The 27,137-nt window shown below is 44.7% G+C and overlaps 1 protein-coding gene across 1 annotated transcript in view; it reads left to right on the forward strand.

Moving 5' to 3' along the window:
* Positions 1-2,070: 2,070 nt before the first annotated feature.
* RORB (RAR related orphan receptor B) overlaps positions 2,071-27,137 on the forward strand; it is a 159,562-nt gene continuing 134,495 nt past the window's right edge. The window contains exon 1 of the mRNA XM_035100238.3: positions 2,071-2,746. Coding sequence (XP_034956129.1) covers positions 2,740-2,746 — 7 coding nt within the window. The 5' untranslated portion in view covers positions 2,071-2,739. The remainder of the gene's footprint in view (positions 2,747-27,137) is intronic.

Genomic DNA, 27,137 nt, shown 5'->3' on the forward strand with positions numbered 1-27,137 from the left:
AGCCTCCTCACACAAAATTGCCTTTCCTGCCTCATGTGCACAGTACACGTAGGGCCAACATGTAGGGCCAACCCTGCATGGAGGGAACCTATAAAGAGGAATATTATTGAAGCAGTATCACTGTACAAATGGAAGACTTCAGCAGTTGAACTGGCAGCTGGATTTTCAGTGTACACATTTGGGCAACAGAACTACACAAAGGAATTGCTCCAACATGATTTGCATGTCCTCTGGATGCCGCACTTCTGTACCTACCAGACAAGGAGGTAGAAACTTCAATCAAAGCCGGGGCAGGGGGGACTGCAATTGTATTTTTGAAACCCTAGGTTTGGGCAATCTTGTCTATGCTGAGCCTGCCAGTTATTTTGGAGATCAGTACGGGATTCATCATTGCCTTCACAAATTTTGCAGGTGCCACTTACACTGAATTACTATGCCTGGCATCCAAACAAAAGAAACCCTGGCATCTCTATCACCCTGAACCTTTAGCAGGAGAGAACATTGTGACACTTTAAAGTAGGGTTGAAGAAATACGGCCCTCCAGACGTTGTTGGACTCCAACTCCTATGAGCTCCAGCCAGCATGTGCAATGGCCAGGTATCATGGGAGTTGTGATCCTGGAACATCTGGAGGCCACAGGTTCTATGCTTTGAAGTCTCCCTGGCTTTCTCTGGCATGCACTTAATAAGCAACAGCCTACATAAACAGAAGCATGGTGTGAGCTAAGAATGAGGAAGACACCTGGATTCAGATACACGGGAGAGCTGCCCGCAAAAAAAGCCATGCCTCAGCATACTGTATTGTGTCCTATGAATACAAATAGCTAAAGTGATTTGTATTGAGCCTTATTTACGTCACAGTAAATGCCCATATAAGTGGTGTCTCCCCAACCAACTTTTTGCCACCTTTCCTCTAGAATGCCACACATTGTAGTGATGGCCACTGCAGAGCTTCAAAAGCAGATCACACAGATTCACGGAGGATGGAGTTCTCAATGGCTACAAGCGTCCTGTTGGCTGTGCGCTTAATCTCCAGCGTCGGAGGCAGCTATGCTTCTGGATTCAGTCTCTGGAGACACAAGCAGGGAGAGAGTTGCCCTGCCGCCCTGTTTGCGAGCCTCACCGGGTGGGAAGAGGACGCGGCTGGACCAGACGGCTTCTTCGTATGTTCTCACAGCTATTTGAAAGAAACAACGTCGAATAAATTCTATGTGTTCGGCGGTTTGCCTCGTATTTGAAGACGGGACCCTGCTAGTAGGACGCCAGAAAAGTACTCTTTCGACCATCTTAGTTCCTTCTGGGCCACGAACCTGCCTGTCCGTCAAGAGAAGAGCAGAGAGAGAAGTTCAAAGGGAGAGGAGCTTAAATCGGGTGGGATCGGTCCGCCGAAAACCTCGGGGGAATCTTCCCCTCCTCCTGGCGGGAGTTACCGACGGGACAGCCACGGCCACGAGGAGCGGCTTTTCGAACGGCGCCGCCTCAGCCGCGTTCTCACGGGACGTCCTGAAACAGAGCTGGCCTGACGGGGGTTGGGCGGTTGGACTGCTTCACCCCACTATTTGCACGCGTCTCGTTTTATAATCTCTTCGAGTTATTTGAGGGTGAGGGACTGACAGAGATTGGGGGGGTTGCGGGGGGGACACATTTCCTGAGGGTGCAGTCCTTCCCTTGACCTCCTCGGCTTGTACCGGTAGCGAGAGCGCAGCTTTTACCACACGGGCGTCTTCTTGTCAGCCCAGCGAGAGGCGCGCGAGCCCAGTCCAGCTCCGCGCCTGCTGACAGGGGCGCCAGTTGGGGGGAGGGGCGTTCGCGTCTCCATGCGCCGGCGCGCCTTCTCCTTGGCCCTGCCCCCGCCTCCGTCTCCAAAGCGTCCGCGCCCCCCCCCGCGTCCCTCCCCTTCGCCCCCCGCGTCCGAGCCGGAGCTTCTCCCTCAGCCGGGCTCCCACCTTGGGCGCCTTCCGATTGGCCGAGGCGCTGACAGTAGGCGGAGCTTGAAGTCGCCGGCTCCCGCCCGCCCTCCGCTATAAGCCTCTTTCCAGCTTTCCCTCAGCACCTCTCGCCCGCTCGCTCGCCCTCCATCTCCCGCGCTAGGCGAGTCCCTGTCAAAACCGAAGCCAGTGACCAATTCGCGCCGGGGAAAGATATCTGCTCCGGCGACAGGCGCGGGTGTCATGTGAGAAACGCACAGGATCTGCCCTCCACACGGCCCTTGTCTTTGACGGCTTTCCCTGGCCGTGTTTTATTTTTCGAAAAAGAAACTCCCGTCCCCTCTCCCGTCCTCCTCCCGTCCGTCGTCATTTCTCTCGCCTTCTCCTCCTCTGTAACTGACAAGGCGACCACAACCCCCCCCTCTTCCGTCTCCTCCTCCCGCCGCCGCCGCAGCCAGCGCTCCTCAGTTCAAGGGATCACAAAAGAAATCTCGGGAGTCGCTTGGTGGGGCGACTTGGACGCGGAGAGCGAGCGCGGAGAGGCGCGCACGAAGGAGGAGCGGCCAGCACGCACAAGCGCAACAACCCAGAAAGACCCTTGGCTGGAGGGCGGAGGCGGCTTCTCCTCCCGCGGTCAGAATTTGCGTGAGAAAGAAAAAGTGTGCGAGAGAAAGCAAAAGCAAGCGCAGCCTTGGAGGAATGCTCTTCGCAGCCGAGCAGCCCCGCTCTCGCCGCAGCCTTCGCTCTTGCTGAGAAGGGGATTTTAAAGCTGGGAGCTACATGACTGCGCGGAGCAGGGAATCGCCAACATCATGCGAGGTAAGGGCTGCAGCGGGATAGGCGGGGAGAGCGGGCGGCCCAAAGCGGGGGCTTGACGGAACCCCTGCTCCATGCGCCGGGGGGGGGAGCTTCTTAAAAAAGATGCTTTGGGGTGTTTAGAAGGGATCAAAGATGGAGAGGAAATGGATGGTGACGTTGTCAGAAAGTTCTCACGTTCGTGTCTCTCTTTTTCGGAAGCATGTATTATTATTATTATTATTATTATTATTATTATTATTATTATTATTATTATTAAGAAAGGTGTCTCAGTAGGGCCTGAGCGCCTTCTCCGCCTTCTCCGGATACTCTAGCAGAAGTTTCGCGGCAGTTCCATTAGCGGCATCCTGCGTGACAACTTCTCATGGAGAGTCTTCTAAGTTTGGGGGAGGCTTCCTTGGGGGCGAGTTCAGCACCAGATGCTTCCTGGGGAGAGGGGCTGACTTGGCGTTTGGGAGCCTCGCTCTATGGGGAGGCGGGCAAAGAGTTTGGAGCCCTCCTACTCGGTCTTCTCCCGGTGGGCGCCCACATCCACTAAGCAGGTGGCCAGTGCTCAGGGATGGGGAAAGGGAGCATCGCTCTTCTTTTCAGAATAAAGAGAGGGCACCTATTTGAGTGGAGAGCCGGTGTATCTTGCTTGGCGCACTGTGCAACTTAGCCCAAGGGTGCAGGTAAACACCGGAGGCGGAACATCCCAAACTTGAGGCGCGCCTTCTCGGGGCCCATTTTTAGGAGGGGCCGCGATCCCCCTGCAATGCATGCTTGGGGGCAGCAAGCCCCGGGGGAATGAGCGGCAGCTGGGGGCTCCCCATGGCACAGATGGCTCCTTTTCCTGGGCCACCTTGGTGTCTGGGTGTGCTTTGCCCCCGAGTAGTGGGGCACTTTCGTCCACCTATGCAGGTGGTCCCCACAGACAGGCATCTCTCTCGTGCTTAGTCTGCTGGCATCCCATTCTTGTTGACTGTCTTTCTTTGGAACTCACCACTCGTGGCACCGTCGGTCCTTGTTCAGTAGCACTCGCCGTCCTTTGGCATTACTGTTCGACTCCAAGACTGGCGGTAGGGGTGGGGAGGCGGGGTTTGAAGGGGGTGAGCTGAAGAGGGTCACTGAAATGTTTGAAGGACAGGGGACTGAGCTGCCTGCGGCCGTGGATCCTGCCTTTTCGAAGGACTGCCGCGGGGTGTCCCTTGGCGAGGAGAGTCCCCCGAGGTGCGGTTAGGTAATTCTAGGCTCCGGACTTCATGGCCTTACATGCGGGAGGAGCGGTTCTCTCTTTAGATGCTAACGTGGATTCCTTCAACTACTTCAAAATGTGACGAGCTAGTCCTGCTTGGTTTCGAGCTCTCTCCCCCCCCCCAAGCTTATTCTGCTGAGTGGACTTTTCTGAAGTCTCTCTGAAGCCCCACCCCTACCCCGCATGTTGAGTCGAGTCGTTTTTAATTCGTGAGTTCCTTGAACCGACACCTGCTTTCACCTCTCTCTCCTCCCCCAAAGAGACCCACGCCATCATTCCCAACCTCCATTTCCAGAGCACATCCCACCACGCCACTATTCCACGCTCAACTGTTATTGTGGCCACACGCGGATCCTAGTACTCCAAGTTTCAGCCTCGTATTCCTTAAGCCAGTGAAACTCGAGTTTGCTGCCGTTGGCCCTCTCCGGCCTGATTTTATATTGATGTATTTATTCCAAGTGCTTTTATACCGCGCTTTCCGTCAGAAAAGATCGCAAAGCTGTTTAGAAAGGTCCCCGACGCATTGGATGGAGGGGGGGGGCGCTGGGAGTGGGGTCCAAACCCACCCCCGCGCCCAACGATTATTATTATTAAAATGTGTATACCGCCCTTTACCTATTCATGTCATTCTTACATCACTCCTTCCGTGCAAAAGTGTTTTTCAAATGATAGACGTACAGCTCAATCCTAACATGTCTGTTCCATTGAAGTCAATTGTGCTTACTCCTAGGTAAGTGGGGTTAGGATTGCCACCTAAAACAAAAAAAAAGTGGGGGGGAGGAATGCATATTACTCTCCCATTCAGCAATTCAGCCCGTTTTCCGCTGGACCAGAAGCCTTCGGCTGCTCCAGTGGCACTGCTCCATCTTTCTGTCTTGCGCGCCTAACGGAGCTTGCGGTCAGCTTTCTCGTTGGTCTTCTGACCAGGCACTTGGCGCTGTTCTCGTGTTAAGTAAGGCCGGCCAAACGGGCTTCCCGTCCCTTCACTCAGTAATGGATTGGCCGGTGCCTTTGAAAAGGATGAGGCCACTGCTCTCCAGCAGGTAACTTAGAAGAGGCACCCTTGCTTCTTCGCTACCCAAGCACGCAAACTTTAGGATTGCGCATGGCTCTGTTTCGCTCGCTCTTACTGGACCTCTCAGAAGTCTGATGTGACGGGCTGCTTGCGCGTTTACTCGCTCCCAATCGCGATCCCACCCACTCCCTACTTAACCCAGGTCCCTTTTAAGGAGACTTCGGTAAAGCTGGGAAAGGGGCGGGAGAGTCTCACAAACTCAACTCACGCTGGTTGCTGGATATGTATTTGCTGAGTGAACTTTTCTGTCTCTGCTGTCTCTCTCCCGCAAACGAGTAGGAAGCGGGGAAGGCAAAAGTGGAGATAAAAACTGACAGCGCCCTCCAATGCAGAAGGGAGGGGGGCATATGTTAACTTGGTATGATGGGGAAGCCAAAAAAATATCTCTGTGTGCGCGCCCTCGGTAACAGTCTCACTCCTCTAGATCCCTGGAGACAGGCCGTGCGCAAAGGAAAATAATTTGGGGTTGGGTTTTGAGGGTGGTTGGGTGTGGGTGTCGAGGGGTTCAATCTTAACTTGTTGATCAAAGGAGAGGAGAGACTCAGGGCTCATCCAGACTTCCTTTTGTGCAGTGTTTCTTGGCAAAGGTACCAGTTGGGTGTTCGAGCGAAATTCCCGATTCCTACTACATAGTACTAATACTAATACCAAAAGCGGGGGATGAGATCCCTGGGTAGGTGTTGATGTGAAGGGGCAGTTTCCTGCATACCTGTAAGGATTGTGACTGTGGACCCTAGGGACAAAGAGGCGGGTGATGATTCCCCGGGAGCGGAGGTCAGTCAGGGGTGCCTTGGAACTGAAAGCAGGCCGGCGCGTAGAGGGGCGCGCGCGGTCGGAACGACCCTGCTGGAGCGGCGGCCTGAGTTCTGACTTCTGCGGAGGGCCGGAGAAGGCCTGACAGCAGGAATTGCCGTGGGCGCTTCCTTGCCATTGCTGGGACTCGGAGAGTGGAATTGGAGGAGGCAGCTACAGTGGCTAGAATGGACCACGAGGGCGGGAAGTTCGAAGTAAGATCGAGGACCCTCCACACATGCAGTAAAAAAAAGCCCAGACGGATGACCCGGCTTATGTAGGAAGTGGGGATACTGTAGCATTGTAGAGTTGCTATATTTTGAAGAGCAAAATGACGGCCATTCAAAGCAAATAAATGCAAATTGTCTCAAATTTTACCTCTGAGAAAAAGGACGTGTCCTGGAAAAAGAGGACACATGACAACCCCATTACAGACTAACAGTCTTATGCCGTGCATGTTTCCTCGGAAGTAATCCTTGCTGTGTTCAATGGGGCTTACTCTCAGGTAGGTGTGCACAGCGAGTGCTAAGCACACTTATTAGGGAGTAAGCCGCTTTGAGATGAGTGGGATTTCTTTCGGGGGTGGGGGAAGGCATGCTCCAGCTTGAGTTGCATGGTCGGACTGAGTTCCATGGGACTTCCGAGTAGACATCGCTGAATCGACGTTTTTTGTGTTGGGATATTTGGAGGACAAGATCCTGTTGGGTCTTTTGCATGAAGAGGTGGCAAGCATGAGCAGTGGAAAACCAGGCGAACAACCAGATGTGCGGAAATGCGCTGCCAAAGTAAAAGGCGCCACTCTTGGTTCTGGGGAAAGCGCCTTCTGTACTCGGATAAGGCACTTCTCTGATTCGGAAGCCTCGCATAGTTCTGCGGCCTCCCATTTCGCTTGACCAGGGAAGGCTCTCCTTCACCCGCGTACCGTAACCCTTCGAAGAGCATTGTTGGCGAGCGATGATCTGAATGGTCCTGCAGGTCGACCAACGTCGGGCATTCCTACTTGGGGAAGCAAACCCTATAGCGACCAGCTGTGCTTACTTTCGAGTAAGCAAGCAATAAGATCGGGACCATGCGCGTCCAGTAACTGGGTTACTGAGCACAAAAAGGGGCAGGCAGGGATCTAGAAGGAGTAGCTGACTTGAGGGTCAAAAAAGGGCCTGTGTCAGTCCGAGCAGCCACTGTCTGGTCTGAAACCCAACCGGTTTGCTTTTTCCTAAGCTATGAATCCGGCAGCATCTGCTGTCTTTTCTCCGTCTGTCTGTCTCTTCTGTATGTTTCTGTGTTGGAGCCGGGGCTTGTCATGTGCTCCACTGACCCACTTCTTTTCGGCTGAGAAAACAAGTCCAGAGACCAGGGCAGGATCCCCTCCGCCCAGTCTCCAGCGCCTGACAGGCAGAGATTACTCAGCGAAAGCTATCGAGATTCTCCAAGCGCTTTTCTTTCATAAATATTTTTATAGGTCCTATATATCACAGGACACCACACATACACACACATCTTCCCGACGTCTTCCTTGACACCATACGTGAAAGGCAGTTCCATTTGGATTGTAGGTTCCTTTTGCACGTAGAATCGGCCTGAAAATAAATGTGCAGGATTCGCACATGGTTTTTCCAATTACTCCACAGACAGATGCAAACGAAGCTTCGGTGGGAAAATATAGAAAGGCTGAGTTATAGTCCCTTCCCACCGAAAAACTGCGGGGTTCGTTTGTGTCTGTCTGCTTTCCTCTCCATCCGCAATGTGCTTTTACAGTATCTGCTGTTCCCCACACACCAATCTGGTTCTGTTCACCCTTACGCAGAATGAAGTCCCATTAAACCCAGTGCGACTTATTTCCGAGGACTCTTGGGGTGCAAGTTTGATCTCATCTAGTTTTAAAAACGGCCTTTGCACCATGTTATCAAATCTCCCTGAATAAAACGCGCAGGTCCTCCCGAGGTCCCGTCCTCCGTGGTTTCCCAAAGGTTGCGAAATTCGCTCCAAAACTCCGATGGACCTTCCTGGATATGATGGGTTTCGCAGCCCTAACCTTTACCGCAAGGAGCTAAGCCCCAAGAAGTCGGCGGCATTTACTTCCAAGTAAGTGCCTTCCCACCGCGCTACGCGGCTGCACGAGTGCACACATAGAACTGCTGGCTTTGAAATCAATGCCACCGAGGAGGCCCTGAAGGGGAGCGCCGTGGCTGTTTCCGTTTCTGCTGGCCCCAGCAATCTCTCTGCCTCTGTACCTTATCGCTCGTGCCCCGCATGACCCAAACGCACCTCCTTGCCCCGTTCGCCGCCTCCCCCCGCCCCGTGAAGCGACCTGCCTGCAGGTGACGGTGCCCCTCCACAAATACCACTTTCTCTTGGCAAGGCCCGCCCCCGCGTCCACAGAAGCTGAAAGTTCGGCCGAGGGCGGGGGGAGGGCAGAAAGAGAGCCAATCAGAAGGGCGTTCTCGTTACTAGGACATGGCAGCAATCCCTCCCGCTAGCCGTTTTAAACGTTTTGTTGTGACGGGGGTGAAATCGGGGCCGACTCGAGGGCCTCGACGTCGGGAAACAGTCCAGGAAAACTCTCTCCCCCCCCCCTTCGCCCCTTTTGTTGGCGTACTGCGTCCTCTCCCCGCCACCCGCCACCAGCTTTGCAACCTCAGGGTGGGGAAGGGGGCTGACGGCGAGGTCTTGAAGGTTGCAGCACCTGTGGCAAAGAGCCCATCCAAATCATATTTGTGCGGATGCAGAACCTGGAGATCTCTAGGCCTTCTTCCCAGGCGGTGGCTGCATTTCAGACAGGGCAGTCGAGGCGGGGAGCTGGCCTTTTGATCCCGCCCCAAGTAGTTGAGACTCGCACTCGCTCCTGGCCCCTTCCACAACAAAGCAAACTTTAGGACCGAATGGTGTCAATCAGCCTGGAAATCTACGAGGCGGGAGAAGAGTCAAATCCGAGCCATGCTACAGCAAAGGCGACTGGCTTCTGTGTTGGTTGCCGGCATAGGCCCCTCTTGCAGTAGGGATGCAAGCCTGACTCGCGGCGCGTAGGTTGGGTATAGCGATACGTGAAACACCATGGCGTCTTGTAGCACCTTAAAACCCAACAAATGCCTCATGGCCCACGCGTATTCCAAGATTAGAGAGTTGATTTCACTAGATGTATCCGATTCCCACCAAGTGGACTCCTGTGAAAAAGCTTTGTTAAATTAAACCCGGTAGGCTTTAAGGTGCAACAAGACTCCCCTCTTCTCTCCCCCGCGCTGCAAGATAGACTGACCATCTACCAGCTCTCCCATCGTCCACCGCTGAAGGCGGAGGCTTCGTCCAATGTTAGGGATCCACAATGGTGGGTGCAACTTTGTCTGGATCTGACCACAAATCCTAAATAAATCTGGGTATGCTGAGCAATTTGCCTGCATTCATGAGCAACGGGCCTTTGTTACCACGGAAGAGCAATGACATGAAACGTTGGCATGAAGCGCAGACAGAATAAATCGACCGAGTAAGTCAACATGACAGACTTCTAATAGTGTAAAGCTGCGCTCCAAGCCCGCATCGCGCAGCCCGATCCTATGCATGCCTTATTCGGAAGCAATTCCCGCCGTCGTCTGTAGGGTTTAAGCCCGTCAGTGTGGTTAGGCTTACACCCTCAGGCCCACTGCACTTGGTGGGGCTTCCTGGCGAGGAAAGATGGTTCGCGCCGGTGCTCAGATTGAAGTTAGACTCAAAACGCCTCTCCCTTTGACATCTCATTCTGCTGGGTCAATGGTAGGAAATGAACTCCGATATGTTTTTTTGTTTTATTTAAACAACAACAACAACGACGACGAGTATCCCAAACGCCGCTGGTTTCATCTAGAGAAGCAGATCCTTCAGCCCAAAATCCTAGAGAAGGTCTATACTCCCAATACTGTACTGGCGATTCGTTCGATTTGGGACCGGAGTTGTTTGTTAATGGAATATTAATCACACCGCATTTTCAGTTCTGTCCCTGAAGGGGAAGAGGACACGGGAATCAATAGATTTATTGGCATTCAGCAAAATCAAAGCACGTTATCCTTGCGAGGCTGAACACGCGGTTATAGCAGAGGAGGCGATAAAGGTCTTATTTAGCGGCGTTAACACACACACACACACACACAAACACACCTACCACCATCTCCACTTTCGAAAGATCCCGCATTTTTCCCCTCCTCTCCACCTCCGCCCCTCCTGGTTGGTTGAATTTCAAACTTCAAGTCAAAGTAGGCGAAAGGGCGGCAGAAATGAATTGTTGATCTGCCAAAGTAACGTAGTGGGTAGATGAGGACGAGGGGTCGGTCTGATTTTAAAATCCTGAGGGGTGCTGGATCCCTGCCCTGAGTTTATAGGACCATAATTGTTCGATGAGTTGCAGTGTTGTTTCAGATCCCAGAATGAAGCTACAGTATCTGTATTAAGGCGATTCTCTCATGTCTTGTGCAACAAAATTTCACAGGAGCCTGGGAAGAGCCAAGTCAACGTTTTCCTGTGTTTCAAGAATTCTCTGCTGTTGCCAATGTAATACGGAACCACAGAAGTGTATCTAGCATCTGGTTTGATGCAAACTTCTTTTTGCGTTTCACACATTGGTCTTGCCCTCTTCAACTAATCGCTGTAGTTTGCGATTTAAAAAATCTCTGACTCACAGAATTGCGCGTGGTTGTGGGGACGGAGGAGCTGACAGAAAAAAATAACTAAAGAATTCATATGCAAGAGTTAAAATGCCCATTTCAGCTAGAAATTTAAAAGGCACTGCCTGATTCTTCCAAAAAGAAATGGAACATCTCTTGAACATCCTTTTCACATTAAAATACACATAGAATCAGTGGGTAATCCAGATTTAAAAGAACAAACACATCTAAATTGTGGCTTTCCCATGCAAAAAAAAAAACCCTTGGATTTTGATGTTCTGTGGGATAGTTAAAATGTCGAGGGTTTTGATACTTCTTAGTGTTGCTGGGTCTGTAACCAAAATGGTAGAGAAGTGACATGGTTAACTGAAGCTGATAATATCCTAAGCATGCCTTATCACTGATAAGATGTGTTAAACCAATACATTGCAAAGTGTTTTCAAATCTGTACTTTTAAAACTTTACAGTGGCAACATTGCATTCAATCTCAGCTTCACAAACCTGGCATTCGTGTGTGTGTGTGTGTGTGTGTGTGTGTGTGTGTGTCTGTCTCTCTCTCTGTGTGTGTGTGTGTGTTCTCTTTAGCCTTATAATGGGCTAGGAAGTAGAATGGTTCTCCCAACAATTAGGAGGTTTTTGGGATTATCAAAGAATGCATAAAACTCAGTCTTCATGACTCAAAATATATAATTTGTCTGACAGTGAAATGTAGGTAATTTCATAAGATTATTAACAAAAATAAATTTCTCCTTTAATTATCAGTAATTGTGTGTTACTGAAACATGATGATTAATTCTGAATGCCATCCTAAGGAATGATTTTTTATTCTTAATTGATTTGGTGCAATATCCGTGAAACAGTTAATGTCGTTAGAGCTATCCATAAGACATTAGCCAGAATTGATACTTTTATTTGAGTTGGTCACCACTGGGGTTCAGTTTTTATTGATGTGAGCAATGAAAAAGATTCAGGGAACCACTGAACATTAAAGATACTATTTATATGCGGCATATAATACGGCCAGGCTTAATAAAGGAGCTGTGAGTAGAAAGGCCTTCAATGACAATAAAACACAAACCAACTTTGCAGCAATATTTAGCAAATCTAGGGGACATACAGAGCTGTATGATACTGCTTAATACCTTGGATACATTGGTGTCATTTTACATGGACTGATACCTTTCCAGTCATATTACATAAATCTAGCCTGAAATTGAAAATACCGTCATCTTTTTGCAAATCTTTCCATAGATGAGTATTTTTTCTGATAATGATGTTTTTCTCACTTTTTTATTAAATAACATATTGAAAGGCTATACTTTAGTAAAGTGTTTAAAAATAAATATAAGAACAATTATATTTTATAATATAATATAATAACAATTCTACCTTGGTCATATGTGCAAACCCTTTTAGATTTTTAAACATTATATTCTGTTAGATACAGCCCTTTTGGGGGTGATCAATCTAGAATATTATAAGAAACAAATGGATTGATATGAAATTAGCAGAGGGGAAATCCGACAATGAAGCCAAAATAATTCTAGTAACAAGCATATAGTCCAAACATACAGAACTTACTTTTGAATTGTCCATGTTAATCTAAACAGTATTGGGATTTTTTTCATTTAAAATTAGATATTAGTATTGAAACATATTCCTATTTTCAAAGGAAGTCCAAGAAACTTTAGGAAATGAAGAATTAATTAACATTTAATTTACAGAGATATCTTGCATTATAAAGCACATACCCCTTTTAATCCAAATGTATTTGGGATCAAATGAAATATTCTGTGACTTCCTAGGTAAATCAAGGGTACAATTAATGCTATGAATATATTGTACCAGTAACAGCCACTTGCAATATTTTTGTAATGGTTATGTAGGGCAGGAAAGCAATATCAGAAGGGAAAACCCCTAATAAGTCACCAAGCTGCGTTTTTTGCTTCACGCAATGGAGTCAGAGGGAAAAAGCCTTGGCGTCTGTGAAACTGAAGGATGTCTGCTTTTGTAATTGAAGACAAAGGAACACACATGAATTAATATTGATTGAAGTAATCATCAGATGAATGGAAATTAGATTTACCAGTGTACCAATACAATATACGTGAGTCCATGTTGTGTCTTCATTGCACGACCCTGCCCATTCATACCTTTACAAGACAACCCACGGGTACTTTAATGACAATCATACTAATTATAATAGAAGTGTAAGTAACTATCAGTAATTACACAGAACTCATAGTGAGCTAGATGGAGAGTGCAAAGAAATTAATAAAACATTAAATAAGAGCATCCTGAAGAATACAAAGACCTCAGTGACTCATGGAGTCATATACTGTTTGGATATTAATAACTCATTGTTGGGTAAGAATACCATTTAAATCATTCTTCTATGGTTTCTATGAAAACTGATTGTACAAGATCCTGGTAAGGTTACAGTGAACAGGGACAGTCTATTTTATGTGTTTTTTTGAATGACTAAAATGTGTTGTTTGCCTTTTCCAGTTCAAATATAATGCAGCCTTCCTTATTTGGAATGTAAGTTTCATTTTAGAATTAAACTAAAATTAAGTAATGCTCCACAGTAATAACATTTACGCCTGTACACCCAACACAATAAGGGCTATAAATTGCCACCAGTGCTATGTCTGAAAATGCCCTTTGATTCAAAGGGTTTCTTGATGTTTACTTGGTTACCAAATTTATTAGCAATATCCAATGACGGTTCCTTCAAATTCATATGCCGTGCTTCTCACAATTTTTCATCAGACTTACCTTTTTTTAGGTCTAAACTACAATTACACACCTTATGCATGATCAAGCCAAGTCAGTCAGTGGATCCCTACTGATTTCAAAGGAACATCTAAGCAAATGCTTAATTTCCCACCGAAAGGAAAGGAAAATCCACATGCTTAATGTTTGTTTGGATCATGTCCATTGTGTTGCACCTTTCCAAAACACATAGTGCTGATAATTTACTTTGAGAAGTGTTTGCAATTTATCTCAACATGCAAAGTACACTCAGTGTACTTTTTATGGTGTTATTATCAAACTATTCTGATGGACTGTAATTGTTTCAAGAACTAGCATGAGGCTGTATAATAAAATACCTAAGGGTTTTTTTTAAGACAACTGCCAGGTTATCTCTGGATTAAAAGCTCCGTAAACAAAGTATTCTTTCAAGAAAAAAAAGATCAAGCATTGGTGGTGGATACTCATGAGATGAACTCATTATTTGAGAGATTATTTCATAGTCTACAGGGAAATTTTGCTATCCTGAGGCTATTCACATGAACAAGAAAAATCAGATTAGAATCTGTGTACTGTATGCCCATGTGAAATCTGGTGGCTTGAAGTTTTATGAAATGCAAAAGATTAAACAATGCTTGAGATAATCAAACCTATAAAATCATTTAGTATTTTAGAAAGGGTGCAGTCCTCCTGGTCCCACTGAAGTCAGTAGTAAAACTCCAGTTGATTTTCATGGATTGCTGCCAAGATTTGTTGCCACAGAACTGTACAGTCTCCAAACTCCTGTTGAAGGTATGAGTATGAAACAGGAGTAAATTTTAAAATGCCCAGTTGAATAGATGTTGTCAAAGTAGGATTTAGAGGAACTTCTTCCCTTGGAGGAAGAAGGTTCTCCTTCTAATGAAAGAAGGTTTACTCTGCTGCAGGAAGTTCCTCTGGATTTATAGGGCTTGCTGATCAGAAGGTTGGCCGTTTGAATCCCCACGACGGGGTGAGCTCCCATTGCTTGGTCCCAGCTCCTGCCAACCTAGCAGTTTGAAAGTGCAAGTAGATAAATAGATACCGGTGTTCCTGTGCACTGCTCTGGTTTCGCCAGAAGTGGCTTAGTCATGCTGGCCACATGACCTGGAAGCTGTACGCCAGCTCCCTCAGCCAGTAAAGCGAGATGAGTGCTGCAACCCCAGAGTCGTTCACAACTGGACCTAATGGTCAGGGGTCCCTTTACCTTTACCTTTAAGGAAGTGGGGAAATCTCAAATTTACAAAGTACTCAACTGATATTTTCAACACCAACAGCAAATTCCTGAATTTCACTGTTGATGGCTACAATCGTGTGTATTAAATCAGGTAGGTCAGATCAAACTATTTTTTTAAACTGAAATGGCGTATGAAATCATGTATCAAACTGAGCCATATACACCTAAGAAAATTATGAAGAATTACAATGATATTCATATACTTCCTAAGGATTCCATGTGAACATCTTTCCCCAGGGTGATTAAAATCTCAACTTTTGCTAGGAATAAGTTATTTACATTTTACAACAACAACAACAACAACCATCATCTAGTACTTGTACCTCACCCATCTGACTGGGTTGCCCCAGCCACTCTGCGCAGTTATCTCATTAGTTAGCATTCTGGTTACCTCCAACAGTTAGCAAATGTGCTAAACCTTCTTGTGTGGAAGTCCTTCTATCAGATGTCATGTTCCCAACCCAGAACACCATGTGTCTGCACATGCAACTTCTCATATATTGATCTTCCCCCATTTACTTTAATGGTAAATTAGGTCTGCCTTACATGCACATCCCTTTGCTCGCATGGATGAGGCAATCTAGAGTGAATTACTTTAATGTATGCCACATGAAAATGAGGGGAATTTGCTGAGGGCTATTTTGCCAGGCACTGTGGTTAAACCACTGAGCCTAGGGCTTGCTGATCAGAAGGTCGGCGGTTCAAATCCCTGTGACGGGGTGAGCTCCCGTTGCTTGGTCCCAGCTCCTGCTAACCTAGCAATTTGAAAGCACGTCAAAATGCAAGTAGATAAATAGGAACCGCTACAGCGGGAAGGTAAACGGTGTTTCCATGTGCTGCTCTGGTTTGCCAGAAGCAGCTTTGTCATGCTGGCCACATGACCTGGAAGCTATACGCCAGCTCCCTCAGCCAATAATGCGAGATGAGCGCGCAACCCCAGAGTCGGTCACGACTGGACCTAATGGTCAGGGGTCCCTTTACCTTTACCTTTTTATTTTGCCTTTGAGGCACTCATTCTGATGTCCATCTTTATCTACACAAATGCTGTTGGAATATCCAAACCTAATTCAAGTGAAACTAAGGCAATTTCCTTATGCTGCAAGAGAATGAAGAGAAATAAAGACAACTATTTCTTGAACTCTAAGTGTGAATAATTATGCACCATAATGGAGAAATTGTCAACATTACAACATGTTACTGAGCTAACTGCCAGCATGTGCAATCTTAAGCATGGTTTTTCGGAAGTAAGCTCAGTGGCACTTTGAGTTCAGTTGAGTTTATTCTCTAGTTAGTATGGTTCAGATTGTAGCCTTGCTGCCTTGATTCTATATACCCAGTTGACTAACAACACAACCCTACGTTTATTCAGAAATAAGTCCTATAGTGTCTAATGTGTCTTGCTAGCAAGTGTCCTTAGGACTGCAGCCTTAATAAGTAACACAGTTGGCTACCCAAAACTCAATCAACCCCTAGTTCCCAGAATGCTGGATAATTCTCAATTTGTCTTGCAGGAATAACTAAAGTGGCTTTCTATTGTCTTATTAGACATTTTGTTAATGTTGTTTGGTAAAAGGGTTTAGAGAAGACTGGGAAACTTGATCAAAAGGAAATTGACAAATATATAATTGGACCATTTTAACATGTAGCACTTCAACTGGGTTTTGCAATTCCTTTATCTGACATTTGAATGTAAAATATATACAGTACAAGGCTTTAAAATTCATTTTTTGTTTTCTATCCTGCTCATTCATATATGCAGTCAAATAGCATGATAGAGGCTGTCCAAAAAGACAATACTAGCATTGTATGTAGAGAAAGCCCCATAGCTGTGTTCATTTATTCCTGTTCTATTTTATGGCTGTTTGCATGATTTTATATTAAAGAAAGGACTTCGGCTGGATCTTTTATAATCTAAAAAGTATTAGTCTTTAATTCTATGCACAATTTTCCTGGGGAAAATTCATGTCATTCCACCTAAGCAATGTCACTGAGAAAAGTAAAAGAAAATATGTGTTCAGTTGATTAATGCACAATAATTGTTTTATAATTCCTTTATTAATTCCCATTTTGTAATTAACATGTTGCATTACCATATTATGACATACTGTGCTATATTCCAGAAGGTGTTGGGATTCAATATTTTGTGGCATCCACACAGTAATTGCCTGCACAGAGATTTGTGAGTGATCATAGACTTCCGTGGGTGATATCCAAAGCTGTTGCTCCGCTTGCACAGCAAACTTCTGCATGCACAATGGAACTACCTCCTTCCCCTGCAACCTCTGCAGTCCCCTCGAAAAATGCTCCAGAGTCCCAAAGGACCCTCCAGAGCAAATTATGGGGAGGCACAAGAACAAGGGGAGGTCGAGTTGCGTGAACAGAAGTCTGTGCACACAGCGTTGGATACTACCATATTTGTGTTGATGCAAGAAAACAGGGGAAGACTTGTGATAAGAATTGAGTTGTTTCAGTTAGAAGGCTTCTAGGTGGCCTGCAGACGCTTGTATAATGGGGTAAACTATTTTACCAATAACTGCTGAACTGTTGTTGTGACAACTTTATTGTTCAAATGACGATCATTTTGCTAGCTGCCCTGGAAGGGGAGAATATAAAAATCTTAAATGAATGAGTGAAGTAATCCAGTACGCACTAAAGAGTAATACAATTTTGCAAAAGTATTGAGGGATCATATTGGTAGGCTAAGTAGGTTCTTGGAACGGCATAATTCAAAGAATGCCATCTGTGCTGGAAGCAACACATGAATTTATGCTGCTCTGCTGTTTCTGGGGTGACTAGTTCCCTGTGTAAACTGAGAGTGCATTTCAAATGATTTTGTGATATCATGGGGAGTATTCTTCAATGCTGTCCAAGGGCCACTTTCTACACTGCATTTCTTTTGTAAATTTTAAGACCTAAGTTGTTGTTTTTTAAGAGACCATTCAAAAATGTAGGGTGTGAATGTGACAAACAGGAATCTGGGGATACACATACTTATGGGTACACTTATGGTGAGAGTGACTGCGCTCCTTTGTCAAGTGTACCTTTCATGATTGTGTAATGCGTTCTTACACTTTGTGCAGTTCTTACCATGTACTACTCTGTGCAGGCAAGCAAAACCCACTGATCTGCTTCTGGGATGGGCAAAGAACCTGTATTAAAAATTACAGACACCAGAAAATTGTGCCTAGGTCACCTCAGCAGAGTTATGTGGCTTGAGGTGGATTTTTACTGTCAAATGCTTACTGTTTACAAAAAGCTAAATGACAAAAATAGCAGCCATATCTTTGGTGCTGAATATATGCACCTATCCTGCCCCCAAATACGCCATCACATATTCAAAATCAAAATGATTATGTGACTAGATTTTTATTGATTGATTTTTATTCTTATTTATTTATTACATTTACTCTTCATATTTCTTCCATGATGCAACTGAAAGCAGCATGCAAAGAATTTTCAGGCAGTCTCCCATCCAATCACAGTTCATGTCCAGACCTGTTTTGCTCCATCAAGGTGGTTGCTGCTGCCTTCAGAGTACCCAGAGAAAAAAGGAAGAGTTTTGCTTAAAGGCACAGGCTACAGCTAACTGAAAAGCACAGCGAATCAGAATGTTTCATTACAAATGGTCTTTCCAGACAGGCCAATCTGAGTTGAAGTGCAAATAAGTAAAAGCAATTTTAGTGCTACTTGTGATTTCAGAGGACTTAGAATTGGCTTAATTAGTATAAAGATGTTACATATTAAATGGAAGCAAGTATGGCCCCTGTGACTGAAGAAAATAATATAGTCTACAAATAATCAGTTTGATCCTAGTAGGGGTTTCCCCTCACACCAGTTCTATGTAGCTGCACCTGAATAATTCAAAATAACTACATTTTTAAGATTTACCTTTTGTATTGACATTCCCAACTTATCTTTCAAAATTGCTTCTTCATCGACAAATATCTAATTTTAAACAATGCACTGTGCTAAGTCTGAAGCAGAAATATAATGGAGTGGCAATATGAAACTCTAAATGAAATCGTTCTCTGCTCCTTGCTTAAACCAATTTTATGAATTGCACCTTAAAGTTTATATTTTTAAGAAACAAAATACAAAATACTGGATAGAAGCTCCCCCCTTCAAAAGCCAGTCCTTGTGATCCATGCAATAATTCTTAGTGTGCAATACTATGCATGTATGCTCAGAAGCAAGCCCCACTAAGTTGAAAGGGGCTTAGTCCTAGATAAGTGTGCACAGGATTGCAGCCTTAATAAACATTCCAGATAGATGCATAATAAATTCAGCAAACTACATAATATTTATTTGTACATAGAACTATTACAGATCTAAAATGACACACTACTCTCATCCAGGGAATCCTGTGCATGGTGGAAGTCTGTGTGCAATTGCTTCAGTGCTTGTGACTCCTTAAATCTGTTGCATAGAAATCAGAATGGGGAGAAACATATGGTTCCATGTGCATTATTGCCAACCATAGCTCTGAAACAGTTGTCGTCTTGCTTGACTGCCTCAGCCTTTTGTGTGCTTGCTACAGCTGGCATGCCCAGGAGAAACTGTGTGGATCACTCGACTGGATTAGGGTGTCTATCTGATTTTTAAATTATTCACAATCAGTGGCATGCTTGCTTACTCAGAAATAAAGACCCATTGAATTTAAACACCCTAATCCAGGATTACAGCTTTATTGATTTTGATGGTCCATAGGATTACAACTTTATTGATTTTGACGGGGGCATCCTGCTTAAAATCAAGCTGTGATTTTACTGATCAGCATTTCCGTTATGCAAATATACATGTTTTCTAATAACTTCTGAAGGGCAAAAGGATGGGGTCAGATCATGCTGTGAATATAATCTAATGATAGACTATGGGGGGCTTCCTCTCCGCCATTGCTTCTTAGTGGCATATTATTTATATCTATAGCTGTCTTCCTAATTTATTCCATTATTGCCATTGGCAAAGAAAAGGGAAGCAGTACAATTTGCAGGTAGCTGTCTTTATTTCTGCATGTGGCTTTGCATTCAATACAGGAAACAGACATTCATCTCCCCCCACCCCACCTCACCTACCGCTCTCCCTTACCTTTTCTCATCCTTGTTTACCTATTGCTGTGTTTACAGGGCATGTGATACAATTATGCTGTTCACTTCAACATTTGTATAAATGTCAGGCTGTATTCCCTGGCTAACTTTTTAGCTCTGCAATATTGGAACATGCAAAGCATGCAAACGGCATGAAAAATGTTCCTCATTTCAATTGCTAAAATTAAGAATGATCAATATCAAATCATGAAAATCACATGTTTGGTTCAGTTAAAGGGTTAACGGGTTTTGTCTTAGTGACAAAAACAGAATCTGTAAAACAGAAATTCACCAGTCCAGCAGGAGAGTGACTGTTTTTGAATCTCAAATTTTTACTCAATATATGGATAAACTAAACAATTGTTTCTGTTCAGTTACAACTTTGAAAATGTTCACTTATTAAGGAAGCATTTATTTAATATGCCTTCATTGTGGTCAAAACTGGTTGTGTAGTATATTTACACCATCCTAATTACAAGATGATCCCAAACAGGCTGGGTCTGGGATGAGCCATGTGGCTTATTGAGTAAATATTGCCTCTCTCTGAACTGGCTTAGTTTAGCCTCAGTGATGTCATCACATAGCCAGATCCAATTTGGTACATACCGGTAGTGCTGAGAAATCACCCTGGTTACTCTGTAATTAGTGATTAGTTGGGCTCAACTATGTGATAAATTCTGAAAGAAGGGACAGTAATTTGATGGGATATGTGGTGCAAGGTAGCAGCATATAGGGAGAAAATGATAGTGAACAATATCAAAGTTCATATAATATTCTATGACATCAGAATTTGGGGGGAGGGTTCTAAGAAAAACACTACTTTTGTCTCATAAATTGAAATGGAAATATGTTCAGTCCATTCCTAGTCTTTAGAAACATTCTCCTGGTACATGTCCCTACAAAATTGCAGCCATTAGACCTTGAACCAGAGCCCTTATATGTACTGCGCTCAGTGAGTTCATGTGTACGGATTTGCCTATTCATTTTTTAAAAAAGTCTCATTCAAGTCTTTGTGTGCCTCTCATTGAGTGTCTGGAGCAGCATCTTCCTTCAGTGTGAATCAGGAAATATTGGTGAGCTTCGTGTGTATAAAGATGCCACCCACAACTACCAGGTAGCGCTGGCAGGGCCAGTCCACCCATCCGGCAGAGTGATGCAACTGTCTTGGGTGGTGGAATCCCACAGTGGTCTCCCCGCTCACCCCTGCCACCACCACCAGGGTCAGGTGACAGCATCCAGCCGAGGCTCGCTGGAAGCCTCCACAGTCATCTCAGCTGCATGACCCCGGTGAGTGAGGCTTCGTGGGGAGGAGTAGCAGGGACAATACCTTCCTGTTTGCCTGTTTGGCAAAAATAGATGGGCTGCCCCGATCACTGGATTAATTAGACACAAATGTGGGTGAGTGCATTAAATGCTTCTGGGATGCGGGTAGCGCTGTGGTCTAAACCACTGAGCCTAGGGCTTGCCAATCAGAAGGTCGGTGGTTCGAATCCCCGTGACAGGGTGAGTTCCCGTTGCTTGGTCCCAGCTCCAGCAGTTCGAAAGAACGTCAAAATGAAAGTAGATAAATAGGTACTGCTCCAGCGGGAAGGTAAACACCGTTTCTGTGCCCTGCTCTGGTTTGCCAAAAGCGGCTTTGTCATGCTGGCCACATGACCCGGAAGCTGTACACCAGATCCCTCGGCCAGTAAAGTGAGATAAGCGCCGCAACCCCAAAGTCATCCGTGACTGGTCCTAACGGTCAGGGCTTTACCTTTGCTATATTTAAAATCACGAATGAAGAGCAGATGTTTTTGATAATACTTAAGTTGAGCAACATTCACATTTTGGTAACACTGCAGTTTGTTTCCAAAGTCACCAATTCTGAAAATGGACTATAAATTTGTTTTCTCAAGAAATGTGTACCCCAATTTTACTCATAAAATAAATTTTAAGTGGCTTATAAAAATGTTCACGTAATGCATAAAATAGTCCTGGACCCCTCTTTGACCATCTCCATGAGTTGTGAGTTGGGGGCCCTGTTTTATAGTTGTTTCACTCCTACTTGGAGGGCCAGTTTCAGACAGATGGCTGTGCCTTAGTCTCCTGGCAGTTGATCTGAGGGGTGCGACAGGGCACAATCTTGACCCCAATGTTATGTAATATCCTATGGTCACTTCATATGAGCACTGGAATGTCTGGTTCTAAAATTATCTGCAGTGCTGATATAGGCATCAACTCTTGGGGGCCCTGTGGGCCTCAGCACCCACAAAATTTCCACTGTGGGTGCCCAAGCACATCTGTGGCCTCAGTGGGCCCCAACAGAGGCCATGTGGCAGAGGCTCTGGCCCAGTTGCCACTGCTGCAGTGCTGTGGAGGCAAGGCAGCGGGCGGCAGCGGTGGGCAGAGGCCAAGCAGCGTGCAATGTGATGTCATGACATGACAACATGGGCAAGTGCTGGTGCAAGTGATGTCATGATGTTACACGTGAGCCCAGCTGGGCACCCACAATCTGGGGCCCAAGTCAGCGCCACCGAGTGCTGATTTGTTTGGTGTCTCAGAGAATGCTAAGGCTGCATTTTTATATACTTTTTTGTCTCCTGAAAGCCAGCTAAGGGTCCAAGGGTTTGGGAATTGTTAACAGCTCACTTCTCTCTGTTAGGGGTCAGGACAAAAAAATTCCATCTGCATAATTTTCACATTGGATAGTCTCAAAATTAAGACTTGCTATGCCTCAGAAAATCTCAACAGAGGGATCATATTTAATATGGGTAGGAAAAAGGCACACGAGGAAAATAAAAATAAATAACTTGTATTTTCCTCTGCATCTTTTGGACTATAATATCTTAATCATGTTGCATAGGGCATTGAGATCAGAACCACAAATAAAACACTGTATGTGGACTGTAGAATCTCATACCACTGGTGCCAGAAAAATTAGCATAAATTAAATGACTGATTGGTTTATGGAACTAGAATTATCATTTATCATGATCATTTTTATAGCTCACTTTGCAGTCTATGAGATTGTTATCTCATTTCACTAAGCAAACTAATGCTGTGTGGTAGGTTATTCACAAAGGCAGAAACCTGAGTGCCAAGCCATAGTTATTTATTTAATATCTAAACAATGTAGCTCTTACCTTTCTTCAACAGAGCTCAAAATGGTTAACAGCAATTGATTAAAACTATGGATATGAACTGGGATTAATTAATTTGTTTGTTTATTGGGTATATGGATTTCAACCTGAATGTCCCACGTATAAATCCAACACATTTAGACTCATGTACTGTAGTTCTGTAAGATTCTCCCTGCTGTTTGGTAGTGACCAGTCATTGCGCTAATAACATGATGTCTATTTGCAAGGGCTTTGTTAAATAAGTTGGTGGTCTCCATCCATCTAGTTCTTAATGAACTTTCTCCACAAAACAAAGCAAAGGGTGGGGGGGAATGTGAAATCCTGCACTGCAGTTAGCACTAATTGAAATTCCTGGTAGCAATCTCAGCAGTTAAGGCCAGGGCTTGAATGGACTGGCAAGGGGGTGGTTTCTCTCTCTCTCCCCCTTCTTCCTCCTCCTTTCTTTCCTGGCTTTAGGCGGACACAATAGTGGAATGGCATGAGAGACACTTGTGCTGCAGCTCCTTAGAGTCCCTCCAGTCCTGCCCCCCCCCCGCCAAAGATGTCATTATATTAATTTGACATGGCATCAAGTTTTCTGGTATTAGAGTGCATGTCAGAAAAAATGTAAACATGCTAAGATGTAGCACAAAGTGTTATACAAAAACAGAGGGAGCTACACTGGCTGCAGTCCTGCATTTCAACAAGTTAGAGGCTTAACTCTGTGTGTATTTGTTCATTTCCTCCCGCTCTACACACAACATGTCCTTTTCACAACCCTTCACATCCTCTTTTTCCAAATATACTGTATTTATAAGATGTCTCACTATTTTTTAACTATGCCATCCATGATTGCACTTGATCTATCTCTTAGGATCTTCCTCCTAAATAAATTTATTTAAAAGTGAGACCCATTGCTGCTGCTGCTGCTTTTAAAATGGAGCTTGTATAGTTTGAAAAGGTTCAGAGAAGGGCAACCAAAATTCAGGACAGACAAAAGAAAGCACTTCTTCACACAGCACTTATGGAATTCACTGCCACAGGAGACAATGATAGACACCATCTTGCTTGGCTTTAAAAGAGGACCAGACAAATACATGGAGGAGGATATGGCTATCAATGGCTTCTGAATGCCAGTTGCTGGAAGGTAGATTGCCCTTGCGCTCAACTCCTGCTTGCAGGCTGGCTATTATAGTAACAGGGTGCTGGACTAGATAGGCCTTTGGCCTGATCTAGCAGACTGTTATGTTCTTATGAGGGGATTGCCCTGCTTCTGTTGCACTGTAGTGCATTAATGCCCTTCAAGATGGCAATAACATAGTAACATTGGTAAAGCACCCCAAACCAACTACAGGGGACTCTGGGTGCCCGAGCACCCACAAAAAATCCTGCCACAACATCCAGAGCCTTTTGAAGCACTGGAAGTCACATCTGAGGCCCCATGAGACCTTGGAGATGCTTTCCAAACTCTTGTGAGGTCTCATAACCTGACTTCTGGTGCCACCGGAAGTCAGGTTCTGCGGCCGGGGGGTGTCCTTGACGTCATGTTGCAATGTGATGTCATGACGTCACGCACACAGGGCACCCATAACCTGGGGCCCAAGTAGACTCCCCTGTCCCAAAGCAACTGATAAAGCAGAATTTGTTTGGACAGCCCACCACCAATGCACTATTATTGCATAAATGACATTTTGCCCAACACACCTGCAAGAAAAAGAAAAATACCAGTCTGGAGGAGTCTGCACCCTTAGTCCAATTTCATAATGTTGAATAAGAAATGTGTCTTTATTCTCCTTGGTTTATTTTCTGCCATTACTTTGGCCTTCAGAATTAGAGTTGTCCGAGTTATAAATGCTAATCAGTAAGATAAAGGTCACATGAATATTGTATTTTCTGATGATAAAGTAAATTGATTTTATCAAAGGGACTGCAATAGAAAATAGTTTTTAAAAGACATGTATTTGGAGAGAAATAGAGAAAACAGCAAAAGCAGTTGTATTTGAGAGATAGAAGCTGATAACAGTGTTTGATTATTCATTTCCCTCTTATCTCATTGCTACTTTCAAAGGAAATATTTCAGCAACATAACAAGTAGCATAATGATTTTTTTTTTGCTTTTTTGCTTCTACAGTTATGGATTTCTAAATTAGAAATAAAATATTTATCTATCATCTATCTATATATCTATTTTAATCTTTGTTGGAAGCCGCCCAGAGTGGCTGGGGTACAAATAATAAATAAATAAATAAATAAATAAATAAATAAATAAATAAATAATAATCTATCCACAGTATAACCTTGCCATCTTGGAAAGTGATGTAAATAACATGCCAAACTAATACTTGTACGACTGATTTGGAATATTAATCAAATACTGTTCCCAGCCAGCCTCTTTTCGCTTCATTGAGATGTTTGTGGTGTAAAAATACCTGTCTCAACATTCCAAATACCTGAAGATAAAAAAGGGCAAACATTCCCCTCTTGAGAGCGTGCAAAATGCTAATGAAGGAGAAGCTCCACTGTGAATGCTTCAAGAGCCTAAACAGCATTAATGTTAAATAAAGATCATTGGCTGAAGAAAGACCACCGCTTAGTGGTGGAGCACCTGCTTTTTGCATGCAGAAGGTTCCATGTTCAATCTCTGGATTATTCGGAGGGGGCTGGGAACATACTCTGCCTGAAACCCTGGAAAACTGCTGCTCATCAGTGTGAGCAATACTGAGATAGATGGATTTAAGGTCTGGCACGCTGTAAGGCAGCTTCGCGTATTCTTCAAGGCTGCAACTAGCAAATGGTGCTGTGTATCAAATATGAAGCATCCAGTACTGTTAGCTGCCAAATATAAAACAGCGTAAAATATTTGTGATAGGCTGACATTTCTAACCGGGGACTTGGAATGCTAGGCTGAGGAGTTCCTTGCAGTTTGTAACAGGTTTGACTTCATGCCTTCCAAACCTACCATTGCAGTGGACTGAGACATAAGGAATTGAAAGCTACACTTCACAGGTTTCTCAGAATTTTCCCTAATATGTTGTTGTTGTTGTTTAGTCGTTTAGTCGTGTCCGACTCTTCCCGCAGTTTGGTCAGACTCACGTTCGTAGCTTCGAGAACACTTTCCAACCATCTCATCCTCTGTTGTCCCCTTCTCCTTGTGCTCTCCATCTTTCCCAACATCAGGGTCTTTTCCAGGGAGTCTTCTCTTCTCATGAGGTGGCCAAAGTATTGGAGCCTCAGCTTCAGGATCTGTCCTTCCAGTGAGCACTCAGGGCTGATTTCCTTAAGAATGGATAGGTTTGATCTTCTTGCAGTCCATGGGACTCTCAGGAGTCTCCTCCAGCACCATAATTCAAAAGCATCAAATACAAACAGTATTTGTGTGTAATTTTGCCTGATATACACATTTCTGCAAGCAATTTTCCTAAATATAGTTTCTGCATTTTAATATACACTTTCCCCTAATATACACATTATAGCAAACATTATTTGATGGAAAACTGCACCACCAAATTCTGAGAGGTGCAAATGTGTTTTGGTTTGCATATTGTTCCAGAAAGTGCAAATTAGGTAGGTTCACATAACAATCTGAACTGAATTGCTCCTTCAGCCTCACCCATGAGTAGTCATATATTAAAGTAATCAAATACTCTCAGATGCCTACTGGTAATATACTATGAAATATTGAATATGTTATGGATGGTTCACCAGAGAATTCCTAGTAAATATATTTGTGGAGCCTGAAGGGCAGGAGTGCAGAGCTTGTCCATCAGCTTTGTTTTTAACCCAAATTATGAAACAAGTCCTTACTTTTCTAAATCAGATAACAATATATTTCAATTTGGATCAGGGATTCCCTAAGCATCCAAATTGCTCTGTGCTGTTTGCTGTCCATGAACCAGATGGCCTTTCCCCCACCCCCTAAGAAATGAAGTGAAGCTGACTAGGGAAATGCTCAGAGTGGGAGGGGGAGGGCAGGATCTTTTGTTTTGACAGACAGGTCTAGCTTTTAAGCTCAGTGTATTATTTCCCAGGGTACTCCAATTATGGTGATTTGAGGGAGGCATTAAAAACTGCATTTGTTATAGACTTAAAAAAAATTGTTTAAGAAAAACCAAACTATAAAGGTACCATGGTTTAAAAAACAAAACAAAACCCCTGGTGGGTCTGCCTACAATTTGACTGGCTCAATTCACATTGAAGGGGCTGCTATTCCTGTAAATTTCATCCACTTTTGTGAAAGGGGGGGGGGGAGAGTTACCACTGTGCTTATACTTCCCATTATAGTGAATAGGGAAGCAGAGCCCCAGCAATGAGTTGATTTGGAAAGACACTGGGTGCCTCCAAAACCCATCGGGCTGCTACCCAAAACTATAAATAAATATGCAAGGTGGCTCTTGTGTCCAGTGTGCACATCCTTACTTGTGACCCTCCATCTGCCATCAGCCTCCACCCAACATCTTAGCATTGGCCTAAGGGA

Source organism: Zootoca vivipara, chromosome 10, assembly GCF_965207765.1.
Source record: "Zootoca vivipara chromosome 10, rZooViv2.hap1.1, whole genome shotgun sequence".
Taxonomy (NCBI): Eukaryota; Metazoa; Chordata; class Lepidosauria; order Squamata; family Lacertidae; genus Zootoca; species Zootoca vivipara.